This window comes from Periplaneta americana, chromosome 16 (genome assembly GCF_040183065.1).
Source record: "Periplaneta americana isolate PAMFEO1 chromosome 16, P.americana_PAMFEO1_priV1, whole genome shotgun sequence".
NCBI classification, from domain to species: domain Eukaryota; kingdom Metazoa; phylum Arthropoda; class Insecta; order Blattodea; family Blattidae; genus Periplaneta; species Periplaneta americana.
Genome location: NC_091132.1, coordinates 7,762,991 through 7,779,699, shown reverse-complemented (window position 1 = coordinate 7,779,699; position 16,709 = coordinate 7,762,991). Strand labels below are relative to the sequence as shown.

At 34.0% G+C, this 16,709-nt stretch overlaps 2 protein-coding genes across 3 annotated transcripts in view; both read left to right on the top strand.

Moving 5' to 3' along the window:
• Positions 1 to 1,026: 1,026 nt before the first annotated feature.
• LOC138690949 (sesquipedalian-1-like) lies at positions 1,027 to 8,820 on the top strand. The gene is made up of 4 exons (XM_069812539.1): positions 1,027 to 1,276; positions 2,700 to 2,939; positions 4,051 to 4,239; positions 7,813 to 8,820. Exons 2-4 carry the CDS (start codon positions 2,735 to 2,737, stop codon positions 8,226 to 8,228), a joined length of 810 nt encoding a protein of 269 aa, XP_069668640.1. The 5' UTR covers positions 1,027 to 1,276; positions 2,700 to 2,734; the 3' UTR covers positions 8,229 to 8,820.
• Positions 8,821 to 12,198: 3,378 nt separating this feature from the next.
• hob (bridge-like lipid transfer protein family member hobbit) overlaps positions 12,199 to 16,709 on the top strand; it is an 82,302-nt gene continuing 77,791 nt past the window's right edge. For both annotated transcript variants that reach the window (XM_069812538.1, XM_069812537.1), the window contains exons 1-2: positions 12,199 to 12,397; positions 14,483 to 14,609. In XM_069812538.1, coding sequence (XP_069668639.1) covers positions 12,339 to 12,397; positions 14,483 to 14,609 — 186 coding nt within the window. In that variant the 5' untranslated portion in view covers positions 12,199 to 12,338. The remainder of the gene's footprint in view (positions 12,398 to 14,482; positions 14,610 to 16,709) is intronic.

Genomic DNA, 16,709 nt, shown 5'->3' with positions numbered 1-16,709 from the left:
GTTAGTCAATTCAACCCATTTTGTCCTAGCGCGCGGTCTCTCTCTCTCTCTCTCTCTATACTTCTGACAAACTTGCCTACTGCAGTAGTGCAGTAAACTACTAGTAAATTAAAACTGTGTGATTGGAAAAGCTTCCGTAGCGGTTCGGCGATAAATATGGCCAAGGAAAATATAATAGAAGGTAGTTGCTACCAGAAACATCTCCCGTTGCTCGTGACGTCATCTGCCGTCAATGCTATGACTTGTAACATGCTCGTACTATGGAAATCAGTGTACCGAAGATATTTATGATACTCATAAGAAAACCATTGTGATCCCAAACAATTTTTCAGTTATTGTGGGCTCTTTGTAGATTCTATTTTCCTTTAATATGGCGCTCCTGCACACTGATGTTTCAATATATGCAAGGACCCCCTATTTACAATGATAACAATGCTTTTAATTTTGTTAATGGATATATGTAATGTATTACTGCGTACGTATTATTATTATTATTATTATTATTATTATTATTATTATTATTATTCTCTACTCTGTAATTATATTGAGTGGATGAAATAAATAAATGCCGTGAATGAATGAATGAATGAATGAATGAATTAATTAATTAATAACGAAAAGATGATATTGGCTGAGATTTTCTCGAAGGTTTTTTTTTTTTTCGAATATCATCAACGTTTACTGTCACAATCACGTTCTCCCTGATCACAAATTTGTTTCTTTGTGTTAGTATTGTGCTTTTATCAAAACTATCCAATAAAACTGTCGTGGGACAACTTCGTATTGAGAAGGTCCGGGATTCGTTTCCCGAGACTGCCCCCCCCCCCCTTTTCACTCCGCTGTCATGCAGACATCCTCCAGAATAACACTTTGAAACAGATCGTAATAGACTTCTCTTAAATCCTTTTTTCTCTTTATTAATTCATAAATAATAAGTGAAACTTTCTTTTGATTCTAACAATTTGTTCCACGGAATTATTACGGAATCAGTTTTGTTCCTAGATGTTGGCAATACGGGGGAGAGATAACTGCCATCTGTTGAACAGTTGAAGACTTGAAGAGGCAGCTCGCGAAACATTTTGATAGGGTCGTTTTCGTTTGGTGGGTGTGTATTATTTGTTTACACTGTGTATATAGCTTTATATCATATGTATAAATGAGTACAATTTATTGTGTGATTTTTTGGAGACGTACAGTTTAAAACTAGAAAAGTGAAATAAGCCTAGACGAATTCGGGTGGAATAATAAAATCTTCATTGAGAGAAGAGGAGGTTAGGTAAGTTTACTGTGTCAATGAGTTCCGTCACCTGTTTCGATTACTGGACAATTTGAGTGTTAACCTATTTGTTGTACTTCTGTTTCGAATAGAAGTTATGTTATAGGTTTAATTTAAGGATGGTATTAAGTAATTACGTTAATTTGCCATATTAAGTTCCATTGTGAGTGACATATGGTCAAGTACAGAGGAAGGTTGGTTTATTGTCACAATAAATCTATTAATTTTTGGAATTAATTCGGCTACTGCCAAACCGCTGACGTACGGTGCTTTGAATAAAACTTATGGGAACCCGATACGTCCTATGTCGGCTTTTCTCAGAAACTGCTAGGAGTAGGAACTTGATTTTTATACGTTATAGTTACATATACTGACTTGAATTTAACATGGACCTTCGAAGGAAAGTGCATAATACATTAAATAGAATTTTTTTCCGGTCCAAAAATTGACTACATTTTTCAATGTAAGTTATATTCATACATGATTACGTTCATAATTTAGATTTCTTGGAAACCTCTTGTTATATTAAGGCCAAGGCTTGTGGCAACATGCTCTGAACATTTTAAAGTCCTATGTATAATAGAAGCTGAGAAAAGCCTCATTTTGTAAGAAAAAAAACAAACTTAAGCAGCATCTAAATTACACCTGTTCAATTTTCCATGAACATACGCATGCAAACTGGGAAGAATATTGAAAGAATCACATTTAAAACGAGAGTTCAATTAAGATGCATGAAGATTTTGTGTCTACATGGTGCGCCGTTTTGAACGTCATCTTCACCACGTGTAGCTATATATTAATTGATAGGCCTATTAAATATCAGTCTTGCTTGAATGCGTAAAGTTGAAAGAAAAGTTGAACCGTGTAGATGCACCTTTACAGGAACGGAGCCAGATGAACAGGAGACACGCCCACTTGAAATGGCGCTGTCCATTTAAACAAAAAAAAAAAAAAAACATACAAACTTATATCACGGCCCATCTGAAAAAGAAATTCTCATAGATCAATAAATCACGAAAAAATGAAAAATTCAAGATTTTTTTTTTTTTGGCTTACAGTTACTCATTTGCATGTATTTTTTATGTATTGCCAATATAATTTCTGCTATATATAATTTTTATGTGTTTTTTTATAATACCTAGAGATCTTAACTTATATTATAGGTTTATATTTGTTATCTTATATTATCTCATTTGTACTTATGTATTAATATTTGGTATAATATATTAAGTTGACTTGTCCATTCTTGTAGCTGTAAATGGCTAAGTCAGACGATGTATTCTGAAAAAGAAGGAAAAAATCGAATGGGTGTCACAAAGGAGTTATTGTACACCTATGGTATATGATAATAATAATAATACCTAATAATAATAATGATAACAATAATAGTAATAATAATAATAATATTAATTTCTTTGTACAGGATTTAATGAAAGAACTGTAAGGAACACACCCACCATGAAAATAAATGAGAAGAATCTCGCAGCATTTGCATCTTCAGCTACTCCTGTAGACAGAGAAGGCTGGCTTGTGAAGCGTGGTGAAGTCAACAAAGGATATCAGAAGAGATGGTTTCTTCTAAAGGGAAACCTCCTGTTCTACTTTGAGAAACGTGGGGATAAAGAACCTGTTGGTGTGATAGTGCTCGAAGGTTGTACAATTGGTAAGCACAGTTCATTTTTCTTCGACAATACATAAAAATAATGTATAATGTATGTACTTACCAATTAGAGTTATCAGATGAAGAAAATTAAAAGCACGACTTCTCTCTAAAAATTCAGAATTTTCCGCAAGAAAGTAGAACATGACAATGTGACATGTGATGTGACGCTAATTTTCCCAATATTTTATGTAATAAGGTAAATTATTAGTCTTAGGTCTAGGACTATAGGTACAATGAAATTGATACAAAATTGTTAATGATGTTGCTAACTAAATTAACTATTTAAGTGTACAGAGCTTAGGCTTATATATGTTTTAATTTCCTTTCCTGTTAGTTGGTACTTTGCTGATGACCCAGTTTGTTTGAGCAAGGAATGATGTTTGTCACCCAGTTAATACTTTTGTAAATCTACACAAGATGGCTTAGCAGCAGGGTATAACCCACAGTCGCATTTATCGCATTTTGTTACTCGACTTCTAAAAATGAAACAAACTTTCAATGAAAATGTGCAAAAATGCGACAACCAGATTGCACTTCAGAAACGAAGATGGTAATGTAGAAAATGAAATTAGAGATGTGTTTGAACTAATCTGAATTTAAATGAAATGCTAATGGCAATGTTCAAAAAGGTATTTAGCAACAGATGTTCAGGAATGAATTTCAAAGAGTTGGTGCAATTCATGTCAGTTAAGTTAAGTGAACAATTTCTTCTAATTGATTTATTTCATCACATACTGTAAATTGTGAGCAAGGATTTAGTTGCATGAATCTTGTAAAAACTGGGATTAGAAACCGCCTTTCAGTAAAAAGAGTTAGCACTCTGCTAACAATAAATCTTGAAGAGCCTACTCGTAAAAAATTACAATATTTAGAGTGCTCATAAAATAACCTAATTTAGTGTGATGTAAATCCAACAGTAATTGATTCTAAACAGAGTAATGATTTCCTTACATAAGTATGTCTAGAGTGTGTTAAGATGGATTGAAAGTAATAAATCTCCAAGGAAAAAATTACATAACTGTGTGTTTGCGTGCATACGCGCGTTTTTATTTTTTTTTTTTTAACTGAGACTTAGTACAATAGTGAGACTTGTTTGATTTGTTGATTTCAGAGCTAGCTGAAGATGAAGAGCAGTTTGGATTCAAGATTGTTTTCCATGGTACGGGTAATCGCAGTTACACACTTGGTGCTGAATCTCAGGAGAGTATGGAACAATGGATGAAGGCTCTTGCATGTGCGAGTTATGATTACATGAAGCTCATGGTTGCAGAGCTTCAGAGACAGCTTGATGAGATGGAAGGTAAGTAGCGTAAACACATTTGGGATGTGTCATATTAATAGCAGATTATCTGTTATATTCATAAGGATTTCAAGAAATTTAAACAAAGTTTGTGTCCCAAGCTTCCAACATTCCATCATTCCATGTTCTCTCAGTCTAACTTCCATTCTTTTACCTAAAAGCAGTGCTGCCAGCACAGAAAGTCGAAATGTCACTACAGCCGTAATGGAATTCCATTATGTCCGCTACAAAGTTAAAACCATGTACAGAATAAGCAAAACTTAGCTTTCATTGTGAGATTTGCTGTATTTGTTAGAACAGGTGAAACATGAAGATAGATGTGGCAATATTGGTACTATTAGTGACATGACCATGGTTGTTGTTGGTCATGTTGATTTACATTAGCCTACTTGTTTCACAATAAATTAAATTAAAAATTCGTATAAATTAATGGCAACAAGATAGCAGAAGAATGAAGCTGATCTTCATCGGACAATGGTGTGATTTCGTAGTTTTCATTTTTCTCAAACTGATAAATACTTTCAGCAAACTTATTATATAATCATCAGTAATTAGGTAGGTCAAGTAGCATTTTTTTGTTAGTAAATCTAACTTCGCCCTTAGGAGGTTACTAAGCATTTGAGGTTTTAAACTATATCTCTTCTTTGTTTTTATATCACCCATCATAAAATAAAACTCTATTTCTTAATTTCCATGAGACACATTAGCAACAGTTTAGCTAACTTTGCATTACTTAAAAAAATATGCTTTTCAGTTTTCCTCTGAGCTTCTCAGAAGGGTTCAAATTCCACTACACATAACGGAATTTCACTGGAAATTGTCATTGGTGAATATGTTTAAGCCACTTCTCTCCTTCCATTGTCATCAGATGATGGTCAAACCACTTCAAACTCTTACTCTCTGTTTTGTTTAACACTGTCTGTTCAGCATACATTCTGTGTCACGTGATTCACTCTTGCACTGCGTCTCAAGTAACCCAGTTCCACAGTCAGTAGGCCTATATTTTTTCTGTAATATTTTATCATTATCCATACTTCACTTCTATGAATAGCTTAAAACAGATTCGACTACATATACAACATAATACACTTACCGGCAAAAAAAACCGATCACTTGAAAAAAATACTAAAAGTCAAGTTTAAATGTAAATTATGAAGTAACCCAAGAAATAACATAACTGTAATCGTACACAATGTAAAGATTACACTTTTATGAACTTGTGACACGTAAATTCACGCTTTTCACACCAATAAATCTTCGGTTTATCGCCTAACAACGGGAGAGTGTGTTTCTGTGCTGAACATGTGGGGTAGGTCATCATAAACAATTGAAGAGGTTTTATTGCTTTATTGCTTCCTTTCCTTTTTGAAAATGAATAACAACTGTCGAAAATGGTTTGTTTGCCATTTCATCAATAAATTTAGTTGAGACAATGCCTCTGTCACCCCAAGACGTTGCCAGAGCTGTTGCTGTCATTAATGACGGACGCAGCCTCCGTTACGCCGCTGCTACCATAGGCGCACCATACACCACGGTGCAAGAGGTTGTGAAATGGTTCCGGGAAACACAGAGTTACTCCAGAAGACCTGATTCTGGCAGAAAAAGGAAGACTTCAGCCCGAGATGATCGATTTCTCGTCAGCCAGGTCCCAAGAAACCGCCATACTACAGCAGTTGAAGCTCGGAATCGACTACAACATGTGCGGGATGTTAATGTGAGCGAGAGGACTGTTCGACGACGCCTTGGAGAACAAAATCTTCAATCACGACGACCTGCTACGGGACCAGATCTGACCAGAGAGCACCGAGCCAACGGTCTTCAGTTCGCTCGTCAGCATGCCCAATGGACTGTGCAGCAGTGGAGCAGTGTGCTGTTCTCTGATGAGTCCAGGTTATACCTGAAATCCCCAGATGGTACGGAGAGAGGTATGCACATTGTCTGCAAGGACGCCATTTGGTGGAGGTTCCATGATGGTGTGGATCGGCATCTCCATAGAGGCCCGAGCAGAATGGTGATCGTCGAGAATGGTAGTCTCAACGCTCACCGCTACATCAACGAGATTCTCGTCGATCACGTCGTGCCCTTTGCTGCATTTATTGGCGATGATTTCATATTCATGCATGACAATGCTCGTCCACATGCAGCACGCTGCATATCACAGTATCTTGATGCATTGGAGATTGTTCGTCTCAACTGGCCAGCTCAGAGTCCCGACCTAAACTCTATAGAACATCTCTGAGATAGGTTGGGTAGACGTATCCGAGATCGTAATCCTGTTCCGGAGACCTTAGGTGATCTGCAGGCTGCACTCCAAGAGGAATGGGACAATATCGACCAGAGAGACATCATAACCTTAATCGAAACCATACCTGAGAGAATGGCAGCTGTAATTAGGGCCAACAGGGACACACCGGATACTGAGTGTTTGTTTCAGTTATTGATAGTGTGAATTTAAGTTTTGTGCATCAACATCATTTTCAGTGAAGTTTAATGAACAAATATTCAGCTGAAAGTTAAGTGAAAAATTTTGCAAAATTTCAACGAAAGTGTAGATTTATGAACATATGACAGTCATTGACTCAAAATTGGAGTGAAAGGTGTGAATTTACGTGTCACAAGTTCATAAAAGTGTAATCTTTAAATCGAGTATGATTACAGTTATGTTATTTCTTGGGTTACTTCATAATTTACATTTAAACTTGACTTTTAGTATTTTTTTCAAGTGATCGGTTTTTTTTGCCGGTCAGTGTATTTTACCTATTTTGCGTTTTTCCAAAGACGTGTATCCCAACATATTTAATTTAAGCATAACACAATTATTTTTCCTGCTCTTTTCACTTCGGTTTTTTATTTCCTCATCTCCAATGCCTTCTGTCTTATTTAATTAAGGATGTAACATCAAATTATTGAAATATGTGACTTACGTGGGAAAAGTAATTTTGAAGCAGTCATTTATAACAATAACTGAATAAACTTGTATCCTTGATTAGTCAAATGGTTCTGCTAGTAAATAGAAGCCTAATGAAATATGCCACTGAAATTATTTTCCTTTCTCCTGAAACATGAATTATAGTTTTGTTGGTGACATCCTTATTTCCAGGAGGACTTCAGTTGTTTCTAGATATTTTGCCTAGTTGACTGGTTTGATTTCATTTCTTCAGTATTTATGTTATCTTTTACTTTCGTGTTAATGATCAGATAATCTGTTTTCATGTAATTCATTGTGAGAGCCCAGGATTCATAACATTTATTTAGTCTTTTAACCATCAATCCGAAATCGAAGTGATCATGGTCAATAACTACTTGGCTATTGGCGAATTGTGAATTAAATGGAAATGTATTAGCTATTTCCACTTCTATTCCTTGACAGCTTTGTTTCCATTTCTCAGAACTTGCTCTCTATAGATATTAAAAAGTATTGGTGACAGGTTGTAGCTTTGTCTCAATTGTTTGGAGGTTTCTGTGTTTGTGTTATGATAAAGATTTTACATTTTAAATATTTTTATGCAATATGTGGGAATTTCTAAAGTACTGTATGTTCAGACAGTAACGTATGTTTATTTTGGATTATAGAATGTGAAGCAGTGACAATGAGTCAGAACCAGAATGTAAATTTCTCATCCTCCACCCTGAACCACAACTCTGAGTCGGTGGAGACTCGGTCCGGGACCTCACCATTGCCGCCACCACGCCAGAGGCACAACCCATTCAACAGAGTGCAGCAGGTGGCCAGTTTAGACGGACAGACCCTGCCTGGGCACCAGCACCATTACCGATCTCACAGCATCCGCTCAGCTCCGGGAAGACCCGACGGAACGTCGAGGATGACTGAGAATGTTCCACGGACCAAAGTGACGTTCAGAGAACTGCACACTTCCTATGGACGTCGCGTCCTCAGTGACTTCAATGCGTGGAGGCATGCTAAGAGACAGGAACAGGAAAAGAAGCAGGAGTCTGTGGCCACACAGGAGTTGTTGATAACTTTATGAAGCAGGGACGGGTTTGAGGAATAGAATTTCTTACTTCTTAAATATTATATTGATATTTATAACAAGATGTTACCTAATTCCCCTATCGAAGTGTGTGTCGGAGCGTATTCTGTATTATATATATTTAGAGATCCTGAAATGTTCAAATAACTTTTATATAACTTTATTTTTTCAAAGTAGATTACTTTTGTTTCTTTATGAACATAGGGAACTTAATTTCCTCAACAAAATATGTACAGAGACATGAAACTGAGAAATGCATATTATAAATTATTGTAACAATTCCTTAGATTTAGTGGAATAATTCGCCATAAAGATCATAGCAAAGAAATGGTTCAAGAAATGACTAGCAGAGTATTTTCTTTCCAATGTAAAATATTCTAGGTGCTTGAATTATACAGAGCTTTTGACGACATATGAAGTGACTTCAAAGAAAGAGCATCAGCATTTACAAATTTATTTGCTTAGAAAAACATTTAATATACCTTTTTAAAAAATTAATATTTTTTTTATATAAAAATTTAGAATAACTTAATCTGCAGAGTACAGTTTATGGATCGGTGATTCTAAATACAGAGTGATTTATATAGAACTGACACATTTCTTTCTTTCTTTATTTCAAAACGAATGATGCTAGCCACAATTTGTTATACCTCAAATGTAGAGTATCTTTTGTAGATTACTAACCTCTATTGCAAATGTTGAAAATGCTTTATTTATTCGTCTGGAAATTCACTTAATGACCAGTTTTTAACGTCAAATTAAGCAGGAGTTTTGATTCCCTGTCACGAGATGCGCAGATGTTTATTTTTTATTCTGTATATTTGTCATATTCTTTTAGAGATCCAGTTGTTTCCAATTTGTTTACCAATCCCAGTATTATGTTTCTTTGGGGAGGGAAGATTACGAACACTAAATTCTCTCTGGTATGCCCTTTGAGTAGCTGTAATTGAATTCGTAATCCAGTATTGCTTCCAAGGTAGAGCTTTTAATTTAATGTGTACTGCATTTTCAGTGACTAAAACAAAATGTCGAAAACAGCTGCCAACAATAAGGAATAAAGAATAAACATCTGCGCATCTCCTGACAGGGAATCAAAACTCCTGCTTAATTTGACGTTAAAAACTGGCCATTAAGTGAATTTGCAGCAGAATAAATAAAGCATTTTCAACATTTGCTACAGAGGTTAGTAATCTCCCAAAGTTACTCTACATTTGAAGCATAACAAACTGTGGCTAGCATCATTCGTTTTGAAATAAAGAAAGAAAGAAATGTGTCAGTTCTATATAAATCACTCTGTATAATTGTGTGATTTGATTAAAAATTAAAAAATAATCCTTTCATATATTAAACATTCCATTAGAAGAACTTAAAATTTGTTCTCAACTTTACTTTTCAGTCTTTGAAAATTAGCCAGCAGTACATTACTGGCCCAAATCCAGTACAAAGTTTTCTGCATAAAAACGGCCGTGTGAAAATCTTCCTCGTATTATAATTGCAATCTAGCCCTTTTCAATTATACAAGGTTTACTTTATACCGTTGAACAGTCTGACTGTACCAGTTGATTATATTCCCTATACAGCTTATACCCAAAAGGTTCGTTAACAACCACTTTAAATCAGCCACCAACTCCTAAGTCATCAAGTACTCTTTGTTGATTTTTTGGAGACTTTTAGTTCAGTAATGAGCCCATTAATGACTTCTTAAAGACCGCTGCATATATTACACACTACAGACAGTCTTGTTGCTACGTGACCGAGGAGTAATGTTATTATGCATCAGTATACAATATCGTCACTGGCTTTGCTTTTTATTTAATCTTTTTTCTTCCATGTCTTACCCTTTAATGGATCATTGTCTTCATCTTCCAGTATTTCTTATCTTCCCACTTTGTTTAAAGACCTTTATCTTCCATTAGATTATCATCATTATATGTCTTCCATTTCAAAGATGGCCTCATTTATTTTCTGCTGGTTTCTCAGGGAAGGAAAACATACTGATACTTGTAGTACAAGACATTTGTAGTTCAAAGTAATATAGCCTATGCCACTACGAAATTTTGTATGGGTATAACATCAGTAATTTCCCTCATTTTGACCATGTATTCAAGATTGTGACTGAACTGCAGCATAATTTTCGGACTTCATTCTGAAATATTATGAGAGATCACAATTTGTACTGACTGATGTCTTTTTTTTTGTCACTTCGTAAACATGGATACAGATCGGGGGTTTTGCGGAGAGATATTTTGTGTCCATTATTGGATAGCTCGAACGAAATTAACTGACTTTTGACTGCAAAAAGAGATTATTGCCTTTGGTCTCACATCTCATGCATTACGTTTCTCTTGGCATAACAAGCATATGTATTTAAAATAATAATTTATGTGTCGTTTTATTTCATCTTCCAGACATTAGTGTGTACGTAAGTGGTATATTATTATTTTTTAACAGTCTTTGGTGTGTATTTCGATTACTATATTACAGTTGTATAAAGATGTGACTGTAACATTTTTATTGTAATGAAATTTCCTGAAAATTAAGTATAAAATATCGCAGTAATAGTTATATATTACAAAATAATATAAAGGAACTGAAAGTGTAACCCTTCGCAGGTCTTCAGTCATACACAGTGTTAATTTATAAAAATGTCAAGAATGTAATCATGTAGGCTAATGTTATTTGTTATGTATCTTTAGTGTCAATAATAACGTACAAACCTGTTGAAACAAGATTTTTGTTTATTATTATTATTATTATTATTATTATTTTATATATATATATAATGTTTCAGATGTCTTTGACGTCTTCCAATTGCCCTTCTCCATCCTTCTCTTTCGTGTCTTCCAAATTCCTTGCAGTCATCACTGCTCTTACCTCATCTCTCCAGATAGTTCTTGGTCTTCCCCTCTTCATTCTGGTATCCATTCGAATACACTTTTGGGGAGTCTGTCTCCATTCATCCTTTACACATGCCCATACCATCTCAACTGATTTGTCGAGATATCATCCAAAATTGTACGTTCGACTTACATTTTTTGCCTAATAACATCATTTTTAATTTTTCCCATTCTTTTTGTTTTTTTGCGTCTGTATTTTGTATGAAGTAAATCATGTTACATACTCATGTCTTTAGGTTTGGAAATTACGTAATGCCTGTATGTTTAATTTGAATAATGGTGAGTTTTCATACTATTATTAACAAGTACGAGTTAAAAATATCATTTTCTGTTCGTGAATTTGTAATGATGAGCAGTTCTATTGAAGAAATGGCATTTCTCGACTGGTCTGTACTGACTTGATATCAATTTTTATTTTGTGTACAGATATAAACCAATTAAAAAAAAACATTCATACATAATGTTCGTTCATTTTTGTTGATTTTAAAATCAAATATTTAAGTATATAAATGAAAATAATAATTTCGACAGAAATTATTTTTTTTACATTACCAGTATGAAACGAATTTTTATAAAATACGGGACTTCTACGCATCCCGACAAAAATTATGGGGACACCCGACACTTAGGGAAAAAAAAAAAAAAAAAAAAAAAAAAAAAAAAAAAAAAAAAAAAAAGGACAGTCCCGTTTTTCATGGAACATAGGTAAGCTCATGTAAATGGTGCCGTTATTCCTAATGACGTCATGCAAAGCTCTTATACATAAAAAAAAGATCAGAAATATAATATGAGAACACGGGAATAGGTTATGATGATGATGGAACATTAAGGAGAATAAAGGGAATATAAGGAGCAAAGGGGAATACAAGGAAAAGATGGCGAAGACAAGGAGAAAAGGGGACTACAAGAATAAAGAGAAAGCAAGGAGAACATAAGGCGAACAATCAATAACAATGACAAATTAATCTCATATACATTGACACTATAACAATTTAGGGACTTCTGCACTGTTCCATAGCGGGTTTTTAAGAACAGTGTTGGCAACACTGACTCAATTTGTAGAAGTCAGCTGTTGTCGGCTGTCACAACTTACAATGTGGAAGATTTGTAATGAAATATTGGTTAGGATTTATTTACAATATCGTACTTAACTATGTCACATTTTTACTTTAGTAATTTATTATATGTGATGGCGTAAACTTTGCAAAAAATGAATGGCTTTGCCGTATTTTGTATATTCTGTGTTTTACTTTATTGCAGTATTTCATGGTAGGTAAAAGCAATTTTTCGTATAGTTTTCTAGCATGAAACAATATTAATATATAATATATGTCATTATCAATAAATTTTTATAAACGTTATTGTTTGTTGTGTTCGAAAGTATACTGTATGTTTAATTTTAAAGTTTAATGGAAAGGGACTAATTGTGCGAAATTTCATTGCATGCATAGAACTGATAAGTACGCCCCCACATAGTATGAAGAGCGTAAATATTATTGATGTATAAAAAAACGTAGTGTATAAATGTGTTACGTGTAAAATATCACAATTCATCGAATAAAGTAGACGACACTCATATATTTTGGTAATTCGGTAGAAAACATGACGGACATCAATATAATCGAGAATCAGTGACAGGTTAGGTTTGGTTTGTTGAGGTTTTTGGTATGCCTTGCATGTAGGCTACTCTTTTTGATAGGTATACCAAAAGCCTGAACAAACCAAATCTAACCTGTCACTGATCCTCGCCATATTGACCAACGTTTTCTACCAAATTACCTTATTTTTACAGAAATATGGTTATTATCGGCACCAGCTCTAGTCTATGAAAATGGCTTCTACTTTGTTTTTGCTAACGAATATAAAATGTATTTTACAGTTGTCTGAAGATTGATATTTATTAAATTAGATCTCAAACAGTGTATTATTGCGTTAGAGTTTGTACTTCAGATCAAGGTGATCTGGAGTCCTATTTTGACTGAGTTTTACACTTCGGCTAGAGTAGTAGAGAAATTAATCCTTAAAATGAAGGACGATGAAGGTTCTTTAACGTGCGAAATTCTTTAAAAAAAAAAAAAAAGACATTCAGGTTGAAGAATAAGCGTGATATACCGATAATGTAAGTGTATTCTAAAGACAACTTCTATAAAATTGAACCAAACAAGATTGTCTGATTTTCCTAGAATTAAATGTGGCCTTTTTCGTTCAGAGTAATTGAAGATTGTTATTGTCAAAGATCACAGAGAAAATCTTGACTTCCCTTTGTTAATTTTCATCATAAAATATATCGTCCATATTATACAGAGCGATCTACAGCATTCTGTGCAACACATCAACCAAATTTTATGGGTGCAGTGTTAACTGCCAGCATCGTTTTCGTCCGGATGCATGCACAGAATGCGGTATAGACGTTTTGCATAAAGGAATACAGATAAGCATACTAATGGATGAAGAATGTAGCCTATGTATGATAAAGCCGTTCATTTCTCTGGAAAGATTGTTTGGTTAACTACCACAGCTAGCTAACTGGTCTGTGAATATAGTCTAGTAAGTTTTACTACAACAATTAAAAACGTTTTAACTTCAAAAGCACGAATAAGATGCAGAATAACAAAATCTTGCCTTTACAGATTTAGCATAATTTTGCTTTGTAAAATTTGTTAAATAGAACATTTCAGACACATACTATCAGATTGAATCCCTTCAGAAACTGGTTTATTCACTTGAAGAAATTGTCTTCACCGAAAATATATCCCAAAACTCTGCATTATAACAGCAGAAATATAAAGGGTGTAATGTTTCAGAACGTAACTTTAAGACATCTAATTTATTCTGTGCTAGCATTTGTACTTAATGACATGATTCCATGGCAAAATTAGAGAAACATAAACAATACGACAGTGCTTATTACAGATGGGACATAGTAAATTTGTCTACATGCTTTTAAATAGAAACATGTAGCAATATAATATAGGCATGAGTTAATATCACTGTAATTATTTAGAGTCCTGTTCCAGTAAATTACAAAATGCTTTACTTACATTTCCTAATCCTTTCTCCTCATTCCGCAGCAAATGGTGAAGTGTGGCTTTGTCCTTTAATTGCTTGTTAGTGATTAAACAAAAAAGACACTTGAATTCTGTGTCATTGTCACAGACCTTTGCTTTTACTTTATTGTTATACATTTCTACACTTCATCATGGAACTGGTATGGAAGATTAGCTGTAATTTTGAATTTTAAAGGTTTGAAATAAGCGAATCGTTAACAGCTACTTATTTGATGTACTGTGGAAATCTTCGTTTTGTTTATATGCTGTAGTTATATGAATTTAAATAATAATTTTCTCTTTCTAGGCTACTGCCAAAATTTCTGGCATGTCTTCTGAAGAGAAAGTTCTTTGTTGAAGTGCGGATTGGAAGAATTGGTATTCCATATCTAACTTTGAAAGATGTTCATATATCAAAAAATGGTTTCTCTGTGGTAAGAATTTTCACTACTGGAACTTAATAATACTTTAGACTTACTTTTATTATTTTTTTTTCTATGTTTATCATTATTCTGAGGAGGTATTTTTCTTCATAAATCTTGTGTGATTCCCTACATGTCCATCTATTATTTGTTCAGAGGGCTGTTACTCGTCAAGTAAAATGATTCAATTCTGGCAAAGAACAATGCATTTGTATATGGAACAAATTCCAAAGTTTGGTGCCTATCTGATGAGAAAATAAAGTCAATTGGTTGTATGTAGTAAATTAACTGCATGTTATTTTATTCTTTTGTTTATAAATAAAAGAAAACTTTCAATGTCTAGGTCTTCATTCTGTTGGTAAGAGATATAATCCTGATACATGATAATGACTGGAGGGACAATTGATTGAGAAGAGTATGAATAATCATAATCATAGTCTCACTGCTACAATGGAACCACAAATAAAAATAGTAAATTAAAGTTTTCTCTATTTCTTCAAATATGCGAAGGAATATGATGCTGTTTGTATATTGATAAGTGAGTGATAGCTATAGGACCTGAGGTCTATGTTGTCACTGCAGCCAAATAATAGTACATTATGCAACGAGCCTATAATGATAGTAATTAAGAAGCGAGTATGGATGTTTATGAAACGAGCGCAAGCGAGTTTCATAATTTTCATATGAGCTTCTTAATTACCATTATAGGCGAGTTTCATACGACTTTTTATGCTCGACCATATTTCTAACTTGAAATTACAGTATTCAGATGTATACATTTTATTTGTATCTGACAAGATCGGAAGTGACCTTGTTCTAGGTCGTGAATTGTGAGATATGCGCAGACGCGAAAGTATTGATTTTTTCCGAGGAACAATAATGTCATTGACCTTGTGTAATCCCGTTAAACTTGGTATAACTTTGATTATTGAATTTGACATTGAATAACGAGATGACAAACTGAATTTATTTGGATATTATTTACAATTAACGCTAATTATTATAGTAACAGAACATAACCTTCTGCGACAGAATTGGATTTCCAGCCTTCGTGACTTTTCGCTAATTCTCTTTCGATTGCATATCCGAGAATAATCGATACTTGCGGTTTTATAACGGTACAAAGCTGATTCGTTATTGGCTGAACACCTGTAAGCTGAGTTGTCATTGGCTGAAAACACCTGAACTTTAATGAGTAGGTGTACTTTAATGACATGCATTAAAGGACTGCTACCAGGTGTATAATTACTACATTTCGGCATGGTCGAGCATAAATAAATAAAAATACGATGATATCTTGTCCTAGGGAGCCATATAATATATCTAGTGATCCTTCTTACTGCCAGTTGCACAAATAAAAATGGGCATCAATGAATCCAAGACCAATATTAAAAAAATCCAGTCAGGGATTTTGCAGTTTTCACAATGGCTAATTTAGCCTACTGCGAGAAAACAGATTTTGTTTCAAGTAACCTTTTTTATTTATTTTTTAATCTTTTTTTAAGATGAAAGCCCCTGTGTTGTGCTTAAATTACTATATCATTCGAAAAGTACATATATTGTTGCCATAACATTGGAAACAAAACTACAATTTTACGTGCTTAAGCCACACAATTGTATCCTGTGTTCAATAGTGACAGGGCTGGGCAGTATTTGAAATACATTTGTATTTTGTAATTTGTAAGGATTTTCGAAAGTATTTTGTATTTAAATATATAAAATTTATGTATTTTGTATTTCAAATACTTAAAATACTTTTTTTTTTCTTCTTGTCCTTAAAGTTTTAGATTTGGATTTGAAGAATGAACTTTTGTCTTATTTGCCTATCCATTTCAGATGTGCTAGCCATACACTTAGTTTTCTTGCCACAACTGATTCCCTTAATGCCATAAAGAAATCTCCAACAGCATCAAGGATCCATCACCCAACACTTGCTAAATGTTCAGCATTATGGAATGCGTCTAGGAGACCCAAATCTTCAGAAATCATATCAAATTTCTTGAAATATTCATCAAAGTTTCCTTGCCCAACTCGATGGAATTCTCTTTATGACTCAGTCTCTCAAATATTGTAATTCAAACATGATATAAACAGGTGTAACAGAGAACTGCT

What these genes read in the sequence shown, in the direction of transcription:
- LOC138690949 (XM_069812539.1), top strand. Translation starts at nt 2,735, where the DNA reads ATGAAAATAAATGAGAAGAATCTCGCAGCATTTGCATCTTCAGCTACT. An exon ending in GCTCGAAGGTTGTACAATTG is followed by an intron (nt 2,940 to 4,050) that starts GTAAGCACAGTT and finishes TGTTGATTTCAG; the next exon opens with AGCTAGCTGAAGATGAAGAG. An exon ending in ACAGCTTGATGAGATGGAAG is followed by an intron (nt 4,240 to 7,812) that starts GTAAGTAGCGTA and finishes TTTGGATTATAG; the next exon opens with AATGTGAAGCAGTGACAATG.